Source organism: Gossypium hirsutum, chromosome A03 (assembly GCF_007990345.1).
Source record: "Gossypium hirsutum isolate 1008001.06 chromosome A03, Gossypium_hirsutum_v2.1, whole genome shotgun sequence".
Classification (NCBI taxonomy): Eukaryota; Viridiplantae; Streptophyta; class Magnoliopsida; order Malvales; family Malvaceae; genus Gossypium; species Gossypium hirsutum.
In genome coordinates, this window is record NC_053426.1 from 9,471,365 (window position 1) to 9,491,993 (window position 20,629).

The 20,629-nt window shown below is 32.2% G+C and overlaps 1 protein-coding gene and 1 long non-coding RNA gene across 2 annotated transcripts; one reads left to right on the forward strand and one right to left on the reverse strand.

Annotated features, from left to right (window-relative positions):
• Positions 1-1,039: 1,039 nt before the first annotated feature.
• On the reverse strand, positions 1,040-4,180 carry LOC107886017 (transcription factor BOA). The gene is made up of 2 exons (XM_016809805.2): positions 2,908-4,180; positions 1,040-1,577 (listed from the first exon to the last, which is right to left on the reverse strand). Exon 1 carries the CDS (start codon positions 3,973-3,975, stop codon positions 2,926-2,928), a length of 1,050 nt encoding a protein of 349 aa, XP_016665294.1. The 5' UTR covers positions 3,976-4,180; the 3' UTR covers positions 1,040-1,577; positions 2,908-2,925.
• On the forward strand, positions 3,707-4,720 carry LOC121224547 (uncharacterized). The gene is made up of 2 exons (XR_005922149.1): positions 3,707-3,836; positions 4,060-4,720. It is a non-coding gene; the product is annotated as an uncharacterized lncRNA (long non-coding RNA).
• The last annotated feature ends 15,909 nt before the right edge of the window (positions 4,721-20,629 follow it).

The following is a 20,629-nucleotide window of genomic DNA, read 5'->3' on the forward strand; positions in this document are numbered from 1 at the left end:
TTATTTAAGTTGATTATTGCTTTTTTATTATATAATTAAGGTATCTTTAATTTCAATTTCACGGTTTATAATATTAATTTTTTAAAATTTATGATAGAACAAACAAAATCTATTGGTACACACTAATATGATCGATATCAACTGAAGTTTATATTAAAACAAAACCTAGACTTTGTTTTTTGATTTAGGTTTATTATCAAAATGAGCACTCTGTCCATTACGAATGATATTGGTACCAAGTTGACTTTATATTATTTATTAATTAAGGGTTTCAAAAGTTTAAAATATTTTAAAGTTTGACCGAATTTAAAGAAGATTTTATCATGAGTTCTAAAAAATCATTAAAATTTTCAACTTATATCAATACTAAAATTTTTCAAAAAAAAACATTGAAAATTTTGATAAATCTAAGAAATTTTACTTAAATTTTTTTCCAATAAAAAGAGTGTAAGCCATAAGTTGAAATACATTGGCGCCGAGGAAAATCAATTCTTAAGGACAGCCAATCACTTGCTATTTTTTTCACTATTATAATTACAAAATGAAATTTAACCTTAAAAAGAATTCAAAATTAATTATAATAAAAAATTAGCACGCGGTTCACGTCTTTGTTTCTGTCCTTAAATTATGTTTTAAGTTCAGATTTTGACTCACATCTCCTCTTTTGGTGTTAAAACCCAAGTGCTATGTTGTTTTTGTAATCACAATAAAAATATTTTGAAATTTGAAATTTCGGATTGAAGAAATCATTTTAGGAGGTAAGTAGGAAGGATAGTAGGGATTTCTTTAGTTTTCTTAGAAAAATAAATAAATGAGATGAACTGAGTTTAGTTAATTAATGAAACCTCGACGCTATGGATGTTACCATCATGTTTCTCAATTCAGATTCTCCCCCCTTTAAATTTCAAAGTCCAAGTTAATAAATAAAAAAAAAACCCCACATTTTCCCTCAATCCAAGGGTTTAGAAATCATTACGTTTGAGTTTTCTTTAAAGTAAAAATAAAAAAATAAAAATAAAAAAAGCATAAATTGAAAATTAATATTAAAACATCCATATTTACTATAAATTAAAAAAACAACAATAATAGAAATTTTAAAAAAAAAAACCCTCGACTAATTTGCATGTTAAACGTGCTGAGAAATATGTTTGTTTTCAATTCAACATAATCTAAATGCTACCAATTACTTCAAGTTTAAGTCAATTGAAAAAGGATAAAAAGTTTGATTAAGAAAAAGTAGAAAAAGCAAACTAAAAAGAAAATGTCATAATGTCATAGTATTTCCTTTTGTTCCATGGGAAAAAGAAAAAGGAAAAAAAAAACAGAGTTTAATAATTCAATAATACACAAGTTAATGTCAATTACCAAGTGAATTAACAAGTTAAGACTGTAGTTCCTGGAGTTGCTCTAATGTCTAATCTAGGTAAAAGATGCTATCATCTAAATCAATTCAAGAAAGCAATAATACCCTGAGAGTGAGAGGCTTACTTGTTCATCTCTTTGTCAATTCTCATTCATAACCGGAATTCTCCACCTATATATACTCCAATAATTCGTAACCAACCATGTCTTTCTGTCTGCCCATAACAACCCACGCACACTCAAGTGAGCACCCCATTCATCAAAAAGAATTTAACAACATATAAAGAAATCAGTGATCAGCAAACATTAAAAAACTATGGTTTCTTCATCAGCGTAATCCAAGAGCAATCTGCAGCAAAACCCCTTCAAAAATGGCTATGGTAAATCAGTCTGTATGTGGCTACAAAAACTAGTAACCGGGGGGAGAGAAGAGACAAAGAATATGCTAGCCAACTGCAATGGCAATGGTTAATGAAGCAGTACTATGTTCAAAAGTACTGCATAAAGCTAGATGAAGCAAATAGCTCAAAGATTGTGCCGAGGCAAGTACAGGCTCCAATGTGTAAAACTAAAACTACTAGGAAAAGAGATGAATTTCAAAATTATAAATGAACTTTGATTCAATATTTAAGATAATACACGAATTTTAATTTAATAAATTATATATATTATCTTAATTCAATTTTTACAAATTACTAACACAGTTAATAGAAGTACTAGGTCAGTTAATGCTGCTTATACTAATTCTGTTAAACCATTCTTGTAAAAAAATGGCTGAAAATACATACATAACTCTGCACAAAGTCCCAATATATTGATTTTGTTTAAAAAATAAATCATGTATGCATACTAAGGCAACTTTTAAAATTATTCAACAGAGTTACTTAAGTGATCTTATTTATTAATAATAGAAGTCAGTGAAATAATTTGATGAAATTAAAGGATTATATAACTTACAATCTTACATGAAGGTTGATAGTGGATTCAACGACCTAAAATGAAATTACCTAGGACATCCCTTTTATGTTTACCTCAACTCATGCACAAACAATACTATTTACCAAATATGAAAATAGTTCAACTTATTAATTTTTCTAAAATTAAATTAAAATTAAAATTCATATATAATGTAACATGTAACATTAAATTAAATTCTGAAAACAAATTGCACGCTAAATCTAGACAATCATACGCAATTTAATATGCAGAACAGGCATCAATTCATAATACAGTAACATAAAAACAAAGCTGACTCCTTTTCTTCTAGATGAGCAAAAACTGTCACACCCTTACTCGGTAATAGCAATTAGCAAAATAATGTAAGCTCAATCGCTTTCCATTCTGAAGACTCCCAAAAACACCCATGATGCAAGTTCCAAAGCCAACAGTATTGTATAGCACAGAATATCTTAAGATTACTTATAAGAACCAAAATTTCAAGCAAGTTATCATGGTACACTTTTAAGTTTATAACTAATATTCAACCAGTCAATAAAGCTGAAAAATCATATTCTAAAAGTGAATAAAAGAAAGAAAAGAACCGACCTTTGTACAAATATCGAGCTAATTTAACTTATCATTGGGAGCCATATGATTGGGATACGACATGACCGATCCATATTTATTCCCACCAGACCAATCTCTGGGCTGCATCCCGTACGAATTTGCCTCATACCCATTCTGCGGGTGACGATATCCTCCTTGATGCATACCCATATGTCCATACATCGGCATCGCTACAGGCACCAAAGGTGCCCCATAAGGCATCGGTATAGGCATCCCCACATGCCCATTGCCATTCGCACTACCACCAACAACACCACTCCCTCCTCCGCAGCCGACGCTTCCACTCTCATGAAGACTTTGTGGGACCGGCGTTGATGCAAACAGCTGATCGGAAGCCGTTGGTCCTTCGTTGCTTAACCCTTGCATTCTCTTCAAGTAAAGCCTGTATTTCTGCAAATGACTGGCGACGTTCTCGCGGGTCAAGCCTTCTACATTCATTAGCTGCATGATCGTTTTGGGAACAGCGTTTTTTATGCCTAAATGGGCCACCACGTCTACGAATCTCTTATGCAGCTGTGGCGTCCACACTAAACGCGGCCGTTTCAATGTCCTCGCTGATGGATCCTCCGAATTCTCCGTTGTCCTAACTGCCGAATCCGCTTCCTCCGCGATACCGATATCCGTCTTTCTCATCTTCTTTGGTTCGGATCCGGAACCCGAACCCGATCCGTCACCTTCCGCCTCAACTACCATCGGGTCATTAAAAGAACGGAGATTGTTATTATTGTTGTTATTGTTATTTGCGGTGAAGAAGTGGGCTCCACTTGACTGGAGGGAGGAGAGGGTATCCTGAGAAGCGCGGTTGACATCGTGAGCAGTCCGACGAGGCTCCGGCGAGATGCTGAAAGCGGAGGCGAGTTCCGGCGGGATTAAAGATTGAGATAACGGAGTTAAATCATCGCAGTCAGGTAACCCTATTTCCCATTCGAGAACTCTTTGGTCAACATCATCTTCATCGTCAACGACGGTGGTGTTGGCCGTCGCGGTAGCGTCTTCGTCGTCTCCGCCGTTAACTTCGAATTCACTCATCTTCACTTCTTCTCCCATGTTTTTTGCCTTCAAATTAACGAATTTTCAAATTATTGTTGCTTGGATCGGAAAGAAAAGAGTAAAATCTAAAATGATTTTCAGATATTTGCGTGAAAATCGGGCGGCTGTTTGGGAGGAAAGAAAAAAGAAATGGAAATTTTCTCTCTGAGGGAAAAGAAAGGAAATTGAAAAAGGAAAAAGTGCAAATTTTGGTTCCAGATCGGTCTGCCAACGTGGACGACTTAGCCAGATATTTTTGATCCGCTAAATATCTCTTCATCTTAAATATCAAAAATCAGGGATCCTCCAATGAATTTTCGCCACGTAAGTGATTGGATGGTCGTACGGGTGGAACCGGTCGTGCTGGATCGTTGGTGTGGGGATTGTTTTACGAAAATGGACATGATTTGGTTGGAAAAGAGACGGCCAAGTAAGTAAAGTTGGTTCACTTTTGAGGGTATCTCTGGGAATAACTTACCCTTGGGCTTTCTTTCTTTATAGCGGACTAACCAATAGGAGAATAGAATGATGGTGAACAGCTGGGATGAATATTGGACAGCGTGGAATATTGCGAGCCGTTAGAAGGAAAACATTGACCCACTTTACGACCAATGTTCTTTTCTACAAAACATAAAATAGATCTTTTCTTTCTTTTTCCTTTTTTTTTTTTCGAACTTATCTTTTTAAGAGTTTTGGATGATTATTTTCAGTGTAATTTATTTAGTTCTTTTATCTTATGCTATAAAATTTAATTATATCACTATTATCATTTGTATATTAACCGCATATAAACGTATTATCCATCTAAAGAAATTCTAAATTTAATGTCGGATTGGGTGATTATTTTTTTTCTATTTATTTAAACAACATCAAATTCATGAATATTTAATTCAATGTTGATACATTCAAAATAAAATAATTTACAAAGAAAACAAATCCCAGCTCAGCGTAATTAAACAAATTTAGTTACATCCATATAGATAACGAATTTTAAATTTGAATTTCAGACTGCCAACACCTTATTTTGTCCAATTAAATAAAAAGTAAGAGATAATTTTTTGAACTGATTACAGGCGTAGTGAGGCAAAGACCAAAGCGGATCCTACCATATATGTTATGCCTAATTCATTTAAGGAAACTTTCAGAAAAGAAAAGGGATTACTTATGAAGAAAAGCCTATTTCATTTTTCTTTACCCTCACTGATTCAAACATTACTTTTATTATGAATAAACAAATCTAAATAATTGGATAAACAACCTAACTTATCACCTGACTATTACTAAATTTTTAGTCGGGACTCAAAATTATCAATTTTATTTTTTTTAGTCTATTTCCATTAAATCACTAACTACACTGTGATGTGGCCATTAAATACATGACATGGATTTTTAAATATAAAATAAAATTACACGAAATTTTCATGTAATTTATTGGAAAAATTAAAATCTAAAACTCACCGTTTTGGGTCCTTTAAAACCAAAAAATTGTAGCCCCGACTTCATCTTCTTCCATTGTAGAGAAAACCCATGTGTGGACTTCCACAGCAACAAACCCCAGGGCTTGACCCTTATCATCAAAGAGCTGCCGTTGGCCTCAAGGAATTCCCTGGTTGAGTATAAGGTTACTGTCGAAATCCCATAGGAATTTGTTGAAGAAAAGAGAGTGTAGTGACTAAGAAGAATGGGGCTTCAGTTTACAAACTATAAATTTTTGAAGAGTAGAAATAATTAAACCTATAAATTTACTATATTCATGTTGATTTTGCTTTGTATATATCGCAATAATTGTCTGCGTGTTTTTTTAACCTAATAAATAAGCATTGTAAAGAAGTGACGACATTAAATATTATCTTATACAATGGATGGAAGATCCCCACATTATTTAATCAAAGATTAGGTTGCTTAAATAAATTAAGACTAGCCACTTGTGGTCAATTAAATTAATTCAAAGTTTGGTTCACAAACATCCATGGAATAAATAAAGTAACTAATTTAGATGGTTAAACATTTTTACTAAAATCTTGGTATTTTTTTGAATATTCATTTAATAATTGAATTTAGCTATGATAGTTTGTAATTACATTTTGGGTATGTTTAGATAATCCTTATAATTGGTAAGTTTCATTAAATTACACTGATAGTAAGATAAATTTGTATTTTTAATATATCAAATAAAATGCTATTAAATTTAAATTTTTTTTACCAAGAATGAAATTAGTGTGTCGAATTCAAACTCTTAAAAAAAAGGTTAAATTAGAACAAAAAACAAAGAGGAGGGCTTGATTGAAAGATTGAATATTCAAAGATGATTGGATAAAGATTGAAGGGTTGAAGATTTTTTTTAAAAGTGACTGGATAAAGATTGAAGAATTTTTTATATTGTTATAACTCTATAATTAATTTAAATTATAGTTTAAATTTGATTTTTAAATTTAGAATTATTTAGTAATAATATTTAGAATTTTTTAATAATAATATTTAGAAAAAAATCTAGCTAAATTTTTGCACTAAAAGTATGTATAAATACGTAATGGCTGTAACCAAAGACACTTGGTTTTAGGCTTTAATAAATTCTTTTCTTTGTTTTTCCTTTCCATTACCTGCGTCACTTTTCATCCTGCTATTTTGTTTTATTTTTTTTACTTTCAATCTTTTGATTTAATTGCCTTCCAAGGCCCTTCCCCTTTCCATCACCCACAATTCCACAAATCTATTTTCAAAACATGATTAACTAAACCTTTTTTAGCTTTAGCTCGAAAATTGTTCCAATAAAATAATCGTGAGATACGAGCTCGCTCAAAAAAACCTCTCAACGCAATATTTTCTATCTCTTCAATATATGGGATAGTACAAATTCGTCCTTTAAAGTTGATTCAGCTTCGATTCAAAAAGTGCACGTTGGGTTAGAGTTGTTTGGCGTACAGTTGGGAAGACGAATCGGCCGTGTTGTGTTCAAATTCCCACAAACAAATTGGCGTGTCTAGGTGAGAAAAGCCAGTTGGATTTCGTCAAGGGAGATAGAGATCGGATTTAAACGACCCACGCGGTTGATGTCGTTGATTTGAGTTGGGCTTTTCAGATCGCAATGTTGTCAAAATTTTAAATTGCAAACATGTGTATCTCAATTAAAAATTTGGCAAGAGTCAGTTCGCAGGTCGTACCAGGATTGACTACATAAGGAAAAGTTGGCGATCGAGACTTTCTTGGTCACTATAACCGGCTTTTTGCTTGGAAGGGAAAATCTATTTCAATGATCGATTCAAGATTGGAGTACACCGAGGCTAAGGCTAAATTTAAAAATATTGTATTTACCAATTTATTTTATTTTCTTAAACTTATTTTTGCATTTTTGAATCTATTTTTATTTTATTTTGTTACACTTCATATTTCTTTATTTATTATCTTAATCAATTTAAACCCCTGTTTTTAAATTTTTTTAGCACTACTACACACAAGTCGTGGGCATGACTGAGGCCGCGACAACGAATTTGGTCACAAGAAAAGGCGAAATTAGATAACTAGTCCCTGTGGATTCGACCCTACTACTCTATATTTCAATTTATTGTTATATTTGTCGTAAGAATTTGATCAGTAATTACATCCAAATTAAATTTTAAAAAAATATTTTTTATATAAGTTTAAGCTATAAATTTTCTATATTATAAGTATGAACATATATGAATATTTGGAATTGTTATAGCCAAAAAATTATTATATTATAAATCTTAAAAATATATATTATAAAAATAATTTATGTGTATTTTATAAAGTTATAATCAAATATTATATTATTTAAATCCTATTTTTTTACAGTTAAAGATTTAGTTATAAAAAATAATTTACATATTATAAAAGTGTTATAATATATTTATTTATAAAAAGTTATGGCCAATAAATATGGATATAACTTATTTATGTGCTCATGCTATATATATTATAAAAATAATATTCTTATTCATGATATATATATATCATAACTTATTTGTAAAAAAATAATTTTCTAAAGTTATGGAAAAAAAAACATATTATTTATAAGAAGAGTTATGAAAACTATTGGACACTTTATAAAATCTTTTGTTATAAAAGTTATATATTATCAATTTTATATTATTTTTTACTTAATTTACATATTATAAAAAAAGGTTGTAACCTAGTATAATTCTTTCTCCAGATTAAGTTTATATAAGTTTTTATGATTAAAGCTTTTAAACTATTTGCACCGTGAACCCAAATATTATGTAGATGTTATTATGCAAATATAAAATATTTTCTTATACCATATCGTAGTGTATGATACCATTTGAGAGAATAGAGCTACATACAAGTATCAAACACTGTTTGCGAACTCTTTAATTTGATACATTTAAGACTTCATAATGTTGTTGTGTAATACCGCAAAAATCACTACAATAAGAAAGTAATGATATAGTTAAGTAAGGAAATAAAGTGACAAAAAGAGAAATTTTATTATGTCAACAATAGGAAGTATATTATGATATATTACATTATTAATTTTTATTATGTCAACAATAGGAAGTATATTATGATATATTACATTATTAATTCAAGTAAGGACTAAATTGTAAAAGTAAGAAAATCTTTGTTGCCCAATAGTAAATATTCAAAATTTGAGCGGTTAAAATGTAAATATGAAAAAGTTGAAGGACCAAAAGTGAAAATATTTTAAGGGTGGAATAATCTAGAAACTAAGGAAAATGGATGAATTAGGACCAAATCAAATAGGTGAAGAATTATGAGGGACTAAATCGTAATTTTCCCAAATTAAGTGATGACTCAATGATAGAATTTTAAAATATTATGAAGGGCAAAATGGTCAATTAGTAAGAGAGAGAATTCTAGAATGTAATGATTATGTTGATGATATTCTAAATTAATTAATTAGATAAACATTATTTTATTAATATTTTAATAAGATATTTATGATTATTTTATTTAGTAAATATATGTGTGTGTGGAAAAAAAAAACAACACACACACATACCATCCATCATCTTTCCATGCATTTCACGTTAGAAGAGAAGAGAAGAAAGAAAGTTTTGCTTTCTTTACAATTTAGTCTTTCCACCAAAATTTCACCATTTTCACCTAGAAATCAAAAGAATTTCCATAGTTGCCAAGAGAGAAAAATGTTAAGGAGACTAAGGGGAGTTAGAATATCAAGTTGGATTCAAGAAATAGAAGCTGGAGGAGAGAGAAAAATCAAGTTAAAGATTGAAATCATTAGGATAAGGTAAGAACTTTAAGACTTCAATATATTTTAAGTAGAGTTTCTCATGGAAGGTAATATCAAAAGAATGAAAATGATGTTAAGGTAGAGTTTTCTCATATAAGGTTCTATGTTCTTGATATATTAGTGAAGGGAAATAAGAGAAAATGGTGGGAAATATTGTAGAGAATGGAAATAAGGGTGTTATAAACTTGGTAATCAATATGTTGCACTAAAACAGTTTTGGACAGCAGCAGTAGTTAAACTTTTAAAAATCACCAAAAATTGTAGAAATTGAATTAGAGGTTGAATAAAATATGAAATTAAATTTTATTGAATCTAGTTTTTCATAGAAAAAACGGTGTAAGCAATGAAATTGTAAATTGTGAGACATAATAAACTTTATGAGACAAGGTCAGAATAATTTTGGGTTCCTCTGTTTTAACTTTGGAAAATAATAAAAAATTGGAGAAAAATAATTAGGGGCTTAAATTTATATGTTTAAGTCCTTAATGAGTCTATTTTCAAGAGAAACAAACAGAAACATCATCTAAATTCTTTACTAAAAGATAATTATTTTTTAGTAAGGAAAGGTCAAAGCTATTAAATAGCAAAATAGGGGTAAGTTTGAAGATTTTACTGTACTTACTGGATAAATTATAAATTCTGAATTTTTTATGGTAGAAAGATATTTGAGTCTAGTTTCAGAAAAATCAAGCGGTTCTTAATTTAGAATTCTGTAGCTCAAGATATAAATAATTTAGTGATTATGACTCAATTGGACATTAAGGATGTGGAATAGAGAGGAGGAAGAAAATATATATATGAATATTTAGTTAGCATGGGTTACATTAAAGTGGTTAAATTGCATTTTTTAGGTTCGGGGGCTAAATTGAATAAAAGTAAAATTTTGGGGGTAATTTTGTAAAAATATAAAAAATGATCAAATTGAGTGAAATGAATTATTTTATTGTCTAAATTAATAAATTGAATGAAATTATTAATTTAGAGCAAGATTGGTTGAAAAATCGAGGAAAATAAAAAATTACCAAAATGCTCTTGAATCTTGGTATTTTTGCAATTTATCCAAATAAGTTCATGAAACCTAATTATGTGATATAAGGAAATATGAGTTGATGGTACATGAAATATAGATATAATGAATTAAATGATTTATGTTTATGAAGAAATGGCAAGAGAATGATATTTATCATGACATGTAAATATGTGATTATCTTTGATACGTTGATACAAGGAAAATAAGTATGTTTAGGGGGCAATATGTTTGATTTTGATTGGTCCCAAATATGAATGTTAGATGAAATAAAATGTCTGATAAATAAATTTGTAACTCTGGTAATGCCTCAAACCCTGTTCCGGTGACGAATACGGGTAAGGGGTGTTACAGTTGAGAGGACATTTGTTGTTTTCTCATATTAACTACATCACCATATTATAGAATAAAAAAAATAAGGTTGAATTGTATTAGCATGTTGCATACTTTATAGCTTCATTCATAAATGGATTTGGGATGAACCATACTTCAAATAGTATATGGAAGAAAGATATATTAATAATTTTAATGATACATATTCAAATGAAAATGATGATGCACTCGGTCAAGGACCAATATTTGATGAAAATAAGCTTATGCTAAATATTAAAAAGGGAATAACCCAACAGATATGGAACACTAGAACAATTAGATAAAATTGCATATGATGTTTATTTTTCTTATTTTTTTATTAGTAATTGTCTTATCAACTATTTTTTTGAACTAGCTTTATAAATATGATGATTTGATTTTAATTTTTGTTACTTGTTTAGAAATTTTTTTATTGCACTAATAATTTTTTATAGTAATTAATATTTTTAAAAATATATAAATTATGTAATGATGTCCACTAAACCAACTAAAAATTCGACTAAGGCAAGTGCACCTGTCAATTAATAGTATAGCTACGGTGAGCAAAGATATCATTCCCACAAAGATTAAAAGTACTAGTAATTATTGCTTTTTTATTATTTAACTGATAAATTCGAGTGATTGATGGAAAACTAAAATTAACTAATTTAATTAACTACGAATGCGACAAAGAAAAAATTAGGAAAATAACCGATTAACAACGAAAAAGCAAAACAATACCCAGGAAAGAATTCACCTAGACTTCATCTGTTACTATCAATCTAAATTACGCAATTTCTTCATTTAGTTACTTAATCCGTAGAAATCCCCAAATTATGCTAATATCTCTCTTCAATAATAAGAGCAATTGACTCTAGGTTGATTAATTGAAATTTCTTTATAATTAGAACCCCTGTTATCGCATTAACTCGATCTATGAATTACTCTATTAGAAAATTAGTTCATGCTAGTAAATAAAAACATCCAAAATACAGTATAACCACAAGAAACAAAGAAACTCATGATAATCTCCAAAGAAATCAAATGAGAATCTTTAATCTTGATAGAAATTTGCTTCAGAGTCAGATTCAATAATGTTTTTCGACTTGTTTTCTTGAATATTCTATGAGGGCTCGATCCTATCATCTTATTTTTGTTATATATAGGTCCTAGAATGCTTGAAAAATCCTAAAAATCATGTTTTTTGGCTATTCGAAGTGCAATTTGTGAAATCGGCATGGCCTGCCACATGGCTTACGACAACCCGTGTGGAATGGTCCAGCCCACGTGGCACCTATACCTTGCTTTCGCTCCTTTTGCTCAAAAATGCTCTCCTAAATATAAAAAAAAATGAATTTAAAGGATTAGGAGTATAAAGTTCACCATTTACACCGAACAATTACCCAAAAACGCATTAAGAACGGAATTAAAACAAGTTATTTTTAGCACTTATCATGTAACTGTGTAAATTACAATTTGTACTACCAAACATGACAGAGAATTACAATGTAATTATACTCTGTCAACCAAACACGTTTAGAGAATTACAATTTTTTGTAATTATTACCTCAATAATTACACTTTAATTCAATTATTTTGTGTTGTCCAAACAGACATCTTTAATAAATTTAAGGCAAAAAATTGTAGTTCAACAGACATATTGCCTTTGATTGCTAACTTCTAGAACATAATATACATCATTCAAGGTTAAAACTGTAATAGCCTGAATTTTTAGTGGTGTCGGAATGGTGATTCGAGATCACTAAATCTGACAAACGAGTAGAAAATATTATAAATTTAGTAAGTATAAGTTAAATGTGAAGTTAGGAAAATTTTTGAAATAGTGAATAGTGTACTAGGAATAAATATTAAAATAATTAAAATAAAAAAAAACGAGGTATCGAGACCTCGAAGATTTTAAACCGAGCCATAAATATTTTTAGAAATATTTATAGAGTGTCATTGAGTTGGTATTAAAGTTTCGTTAGAAAATTTTAACGTTTGGATAGTTAATTAACTAAAAAGGACTAAATTGGGAATAGTGTAAAATTTGTTAAATTGTGATTAAATAGCTTAAGTGACTAAAGTGGAGGGATTTAAAAGGCTATTAGACCCAAATTATATGGGCTGGACGGTTGGGTAAGAAAAATCAGCAGAATGTAAGGAGAAACAGGGGCAAAATTGGAAACTTAACAAATTAAACATTTAAAACAAAGACAAAAGTGAAAAATCTAGAGATCTCTTCACAATTTATCAGCAAAAACGCAATAGGAGGTCTGGAATAAGCTGGTTTTTCATATTTTTGAATCATGTAAGTTTAATTCTTGATTATTTCTTCTAATTTTTGTGATTTTGATACTTTTACAATTAGGTCCAACTAATTATTTCATTAGTTTTTGATTCCATGGCTGATTTTGAAAGTTACCATTGATTAGTGTTGGATTTTTATGATGAATAAACATGAAATTGAAGCTTTAATTTTGTTATATGATGATTTTATTAAGTAATTTTGATAGAAATTGATTTTAGGGACCTAATTGTGAAAAAGTTGGGAATTAAGGTTTGGTGTTGCGGTTTTGAGTATGAAAGGCTATGTAGTAGTCTAAAATAGTTGGAAAAAGGTGTTAATTGAGAAAAATTAGATCAATTGAGGGGTTAATTGAGTAGGGATCAAATTGTAAAAACTGTAAAGTTTGGGGTAAAAGTGTAACTTCGAAAATTAAAGGGCATAAATTGTGAAATGAATTAGAATTGAATTAAATGCTGATGAATGAATAAATTTGCATTTTAGATCGAGAACCTGAAACAAGTCGAGGAAAAGAAAAAGTAGCCGATTAGTCCCTGAACTTTTACAAATTCTGCAAATCGATCCAGGTAAGTTCATATGGCTGAAATTTAATGATTAAATGTTAATTTCATGAATTATACAATGTATGATGAAATGTATTTATTGTTGAAATGAGAATAAAATAAAAATGTGAAAATCGAATAAATGATCAAATTAAGTGGAACACCGGATTTGAGTACTTCTGATCAAGAAACAAAGTGATAAGTGGCTACACTTATCTGATCAAGAAACAAAGTGATAAGTGGCTACACTTATCTGATCAAGAAACAAAGTGATAAGTGGTTACACTTATCTGATCAAGAAACAAAGGGATAAGTGGTTACACTTATCTGATCAAGAGACAAAGTGATAAGTGGCTACACTTATCTGATCAAGTGATAAAGTGATAAGTGGTAGCTTCAGCTACACTTATCTGATCAAGTGGCAAAGTGATAAGTGGTAGCCTAGCTACACTTATCTGATCAAGGACAAGTGATAAGAGGTCATATGTCAAAGTGAAAGTGAAGTACTCAATTTTCCGTAACCGTTCCTTAATTTTGATCAAGGATGGTAAGTGACAAATGGGCCCAAAGGAATTATGGTAAAAGAATAAGTAGTAGTGAGTTTATACCAAGGAACTCACCAAAGATTGTGGTTGACAGGTAAATTTAGTAATGGTGTATATTGTATAAGTGTACAAGTGTTTGGTAAGATTTATGTTTTATGCCTATGAACTTACTAAGCTTTTCTATAAGCTTACATGTGTGTGTTTATTGTTTTTGTAGATTAACGTATTTATACATTCGGAGGATCGGATCTACATCAAGAATCACACTATCCAGATATACTCCGGTAGTTTATGTTAAGCAACTTTTTGGATTTATATGGCATGTATAGGGAATTGAAGTGAAAAGTAAATTTGAATGTTATGGTTGCGTTAGATATCGAAATATATACATGTTTTTAGTTTGAAATGGTTGATTGGTTGAACTTCATTAGTATTTAAATGAAGTAGATGAAATACTGGAATTGGTTGTGATTTGAAATTTGCAGGGAAGATTAGACAATTATAAAGGGGTTATATTGAATTTTTTTAAAAAATTGCAATGGAGCAGTTCTTGGACAGCAGCATTGATGTAACTTTTAAAAATCACCAAAAATAGTGGAAATAGAATTAGAAGTTGAGTGAGATATGAAATTAAAGCTGAAAGAGTCTACTTTCATATAAAAGAAGTGGAGTAAGCAAAAGAATTATATACTTTTAGATATTTGAATTTTAGTGAAACAGGGCAAGAATGTTTTTGAAGTCCCCTGTTCTGACTTTAGAAATTCATTAAAAATTGTACAGAAGGAATTTTGAGTTATAATTTATATGTATAGACTCCTTAATGAGTCTATTTTCAGTAGAAATAAGTTTAATCACCATATGAAGCCTTTAATAAGAGATAATTAAATTTTAGTGATGAGTGGTTAGGATGGTCGATTAGTGAAACAGGGGAGACTTCAACTAATAAACTGTACTAATTGGCTAAAGAAAAAATTCTGAAAAATTTATGATGAATAGATATATGAGTCTAGTTTTATGGAAAATTTACGGATCTAAATTTCTAGTTTTGTAGCTTGAATTATAATTATTTAGTGACTGCTGTACAGGAGGACAGCTTTATTATGAATGATGAAATTAAATTTGAAAGTAAATTTTTATGCCCCGAACTTTTAAGTTAAGTCAAGTAACGCCTCATGCTCGACTCCGACCATGGTCTCGGGTAAGGGGTGTTACATTTTAGTGGTATCAGAGCCCGGTTTAGCCGGTCCTCGGAATATGTGTGAAGTGTAAAGTGTTTAGAAATACATGCCATATAAATCTGTGATAGTGTGATGTGTATGATCCGATCTAATCTTTGTTATTTTTATAGATACTCTCCGATTATAAAGATGTCAAATTTACCTGAACGTACTGATCAAGAAGAAGTTAACAGTAGAGCACAGAATTCTGAACAAAGAGCAAGCAGTGATGTTCCGATTTCCCAAATGCGAGAGCATGAATTAAAGAATATGATTTATGAGATTATGAATCAGTGGTATACTGAAATGAGGCAAGAAAGAAATCAGGCTGAACCACCTCCTCCCCCTACTGCTCCATCGATGGTACCCCCGGTTGCTCCTCCACCTTCTACAACGACTGAATCTAGTAAGCGTTCTCCATTGGAAAGGCTTAGAAAACTTGGAGCCGAAGAATTTCGGGGAAGGACTGATGATGATCCCGTCAAAGCTGAATATTGGTTACAGAGTTTGATAAGAATTTTTAAAGAAATGGCTTGCTCACCAGATGACTATTTGAGATGTGCTGTGTCTCTGTTGAAAGAAGAAGCTTATAGTTGGTGGGAGACGATCGAGGCTGTGGTTCCGGCAGAGAAAATTTCTTGGGAATTTTTCCAAAATGAATTTAAGAAGAAATATGTGGGCAGACGATATTTGGATAAAAAGAAAAGGGAATTCCTCAACCTACGACAGGGAAATAAATCAGTAGTTGAATATGAAAGAGAATTTGTCTACCTCAGCAAATATGCCCGAGACATTGTATCTACTGAAGAAGAAATGTGTATCCGGTTTGAAGAAGGGTTAAATGATGAAATTAGAATGATGATTGGGGGTAATGAAATACGAGAGTTCGTTGTTCTGTCAGACCGTGCTCAAAAGCTTGAAGAAGTATACAATAGAAAAATGCAGCGGGATCGAAAAAGTAAAGAGCCATTCAAAAGAGGTGCTTCTAAGTCATTTTCAGATTTTCCAGTGAAGAAATCTAGAGAAGAAATTAATCGAACTACATCAGTGTCGGGGAGATCGGGCAGAGATAGACCAAGACAATCTGATTTCAGGGTATTCGATAGACCTGTAGCAAGTGTGAGCAGTGTTCAGAATGCTTCACGACCTAAGTGTCAATATTGTGGAAGATATCATTTCGGAGAATGCAGGACTAAGATGGGGGCTTGTTATAAATGTGGGGCTACTGATCATCTTATTCGAGATTGTCCCCGGCTGCAAAAAGATGAAGTGGAACAGAAAGAGATACAGAGAACCATTCCTCAAAGAAGTAGACGTTCGGGCCAGAGCAGTGCTACAGGGACTACCCGTTCGGGTACGAGGGAATCAGTTGGTCGATCAGAGAATAGAGCACCAGCACGTACCTACGCCATTCGAGCAAGGGAAGAAGCTACGGCTCCTGATGTAATTGCTGGTACTTTCTATCTTTATGATGTTATTGTTTATGCATTGATAGACCCTGGATCTACTCATTCATATATTTGCACTATGTTAGCATCTGAAAAGAATTTATTTGTTGAGTCCACTGAATTTGATATACAAGTTACAAATCCATTAGGTCATAGTGTGATGGTTAATTTGATATGTCGTAATTGTCCACTGAAAGTGAAAGGCTATGAATTCCCCGCTGATTTGATGTTGTTACCCTTTCGGGAATTTGACATTATTCTGGGGATGGACTGGTTAATGAGACATGATGCGGTGGTGAATTGTCGTGATAAGCAAATCAGTTTGAAATGTCAAACAGGAGATGTAATCTCAGTTGGGTCAGAAAACATGGGCGATACAGTCAGAATTATTTCAGCTCTCTCTGCTCAGAGATTATTACGCAAAGGCAATGAAGCATTCTTGGCTTATATCCTTGATACTCGGGGTTCTGATTTAAAGCTCGAACAAGTGCTAGTGGTGAATGAATTTCCTGATGTGTTCCCTGAAGAGTTACCCGGTCTACCACCTGATAGAGAATTTGAATTTGTAATTGATGTGATCCCCGGAACAACTCCTATATCAATGATACCGTACAGAATGGCTCCAGCGGAATTAAAAGAGTTGAAGGCGCAGTTGCAGGAGTTATTAGATAAAGGGTTCATCAGACCGAGTATGTCGCCCTGGGGTGCACCTGTCTTGTTTGTGAAAAAGAAGGACGGTTCTTTAAGACTGTGTATAGATTACAGGCAGTTGAATAAGGTAACGGTAAAGAATAAATATCCTTTGCCTCGTATTGATGATCTGTTTGATCAGTTGAAAGGTGCTGCAGTATTTTCCAAGATAGACCTTCGATCTGGGTATTATCAGTTGAAAGTTAAAGAGTGTGATGTGCCGAAAACTGCCTTCCGAACTCGATATGGTCATTATGAATTTTTGGTGATGCCATTTGGTTTAACCAATGCTCCTGCTGCTTTTATGGATTTGATGAATAGAATTTTTCAGTCATATTTGGATAGATTTGTGGTTGTGTTCATTGACGATATATTGATTTATTCAAAGACAGAGTCCGAACATGCACAACATCTAAGGATTGTATTACAGACTTTGCGGGAGAAACAGTTATATGCGAAATTCAGCAAATGTGAATTTTGGCTTCAGGAAGTTGCGTTTTTGGGTCATATTGTATCAGCTGATGGAATAAGAGTGGATCCAAGTAAGATAGCGGCAGTGGTAAATTGGAAAGTTCCAAAGAATGTTACTGAAGTACGGAGCTTTCTAGGATTGGCAGGTTATTATCGCCGATTTGTCAAAGATTTCTCAATGATTACCTTACCGTTGACTCGATTACTACAAAAGAATGTTGAATTTATATGGTCAGACGAATGTCAGCAGAGTTTTGATCAGTTGAAAAGATGTTGACAGAGGCTCCAGTGTTGACTCAACCAGAATCGGGCGTACCGTTTGTAGTATATAGTGATGCGTCTCTGAGTGGTTTGGGTTGTGTACTTATGCAGTCAGGAAAAGTGGTGGCATATGCTTCCCGACAACTGAAACCGCACGAGAAGAATTATCCTACACATGATTTGGAATTGGCAGCGATCGTGTTTGCTTTGAAGATATGGAGACACTACTTATATGGTGAGAAATGTTATGTGTATACTGATCATAAAAGCTTGAAGTATTTAATGACTCAGAAAGAGTTAAATTTGAGACAGAGACGATGGTTAGAGTTGCTGAAAGATTATGATCTTGTCATTGACTATCACCCAGGGAAAGCAAATGTCGTAGCAGATGCACTTAGTCGGAAATCATCATTATTTGCATTACGGGCATTGAGTGCTCATTTATCTATTAATGAGGATGGTTCTGTACTAGCGGAATTAAAAGCTAAACCTGTGTTCTTTCAACGGATTCGGGAATTACAAGATGAAGACCCAAAATTGATGCTAAAACGACAGATGGTTCAAAATGAGTTAAGCTTAGAATACTCCATTGATGAAAATGGTATGTTATATTATCGTAATAGAATATGTGTTCCAAATAATTTAGACTTGAAAAATGATATTTTATCAGAGGCTCACAGTAGTATGTGTTCTATTCACCCGGGGAGTACAAAAATGTATTGTGATTTGAAGAAAATGTATTGGTGGCCTGGAATGAAACGAGAAATCTGTGAATATGTAGCAAGATGTTTGATTTGTCAACAGGTGAAAGCTGAGCATCAAGTGCCGACAGGGTTGTTACAGCCCATTATGATTCCAGAGTGGAAATGGGAACATGTCACGATGGATTTGTATCTGGATTACCAGTAACTCCGAAGAAGAAGATTCGATATGGGTGATTGTTGATCGGTTAACTAAGTCGGCACATTTTATTCCAGTCAGAACAGATTATCAGCTTGAAAAGTTAGCGGAGTTATATGTGTCTGAGATAGTGAGGTTACATGGGGTACCGATATCTATTATTTCGGATCGAGATCCGAGATTTACCTCGAGATTTTGGAGTAAATTACAGGAGGCTCTGGGCACCAAATTAAATTTCAGCACAGCTTTTCATCCCCAGACAGATGGGCAGTCAGAGCGAGTGATTCAGATTTTAGAAGATATGTTAAGGTGTTGTATACTTGAGTTCGGCGGCAGCTGGGAAAGGTATTTACCTTTAGCCGAATTTGCTTATAATAATAGTTATCAAACTAGTATTAAAATGGCACCGTTTGAAGCTCTGTATGGAAGAAAGTGTAGAACTCCATTATATTGGACTGAATTAAGTGAATCGAAACTGGTGGGAGTGGACTTGATTCGGGAAACTGAAGAAAAAGTTCGTATTATTCGAGATTGTTTAAAAGCTGCTCCGATCGGCAAAATCATATGCAGATTTGAAGAGAAGGATATAGAGTTTAGTGTGGGTGATCGTGTATTTTTGAAAGTGTCACCGTGGAAGAAAGTTTTGCGGTTCGGCAGAAAGGGAAAACTCAGCCCACGATTTATCGGGCCGTATGAAATCATTGAAAGAATCGGTCCGGTAGCTTATAGATTGGCTTTGCCCCGGGAACTTGAAAATATTCATAATGTGTTTCATGTGTCTATGTTGAGACGGTATAGATCAGATCCATCACATGTAATTTCTCATACGGAAATAGAGCTCCAACCTGACATGACTTATTCAGAGGAACCGGTGAAAATTTTAGCTCGGGAGGTTAAAGAGTTGAGGAATAAACGTGTACCACTAGTTAAGGTGTTATGGAATCGACATGGATCTGAGGAGGCAACCTGGGAAATGGAGGAATTGATGAGATTTCAGTATCCGAATTTATTTCCAGGTACGAAATTTCGGGGACGAAATTTCTAAAATGGGGGAGAGTTATAATAGCCTGAATTTTTAGTGGTGTCGGAATGGTGATTCGAGATCACTAAATCTGACAAACGAGTAGAAAATATTATAAATTTAGTAAGTATAAGTTAATGTGAAGTTAGGAAAATTTTTGAAATAGTGAATAGTGTACTAGGAATAAATATTAAAATAATTAAAATAAAAAAAACGAGGTATCGAGACCTCGAAGATTTTAAACCGAGCCATAAATATTTTAGAAATATTTATAGAGTGTCATTGAGTTGGTATTAAAGTTTCGTTAGAAAATTTTAACGTTTGGATAGTTAATTAACTAAAAAGGACTAAATTGGGAATAGTGTAAAATTTGTTAAATTGTGATTAAATAGCTTAAGTGACTAAAGTGGAGGATTTAAAAGGCTATTAGACCCAAATTATATGGCTGGACGGTTGGGTAAGAAAAATCAGCAGAATGTAAGGAGAAACAGGGGCAAAATTGGAAACTTAACAAATTAAACATTTAAAACAAAGACAAAAGTGAAAAATCTAGAGATCTCTTCACAATTTATCAGCAAAAACGCCATAGGAGGTCTGAATAAGCTGGTTTCATATTTTGAATCATGTAAGTTTAATT

What these genes read in the sequence shown, in the direction of transcription:
- LOC107886017 (XM_016809805.2), bottom strand. Translation starts at nt 3,975, where the DNA reads ATGGGAGAAGAAGTGAAGATGAGTGAATTCGAAGTTAACGGCGGAGAC.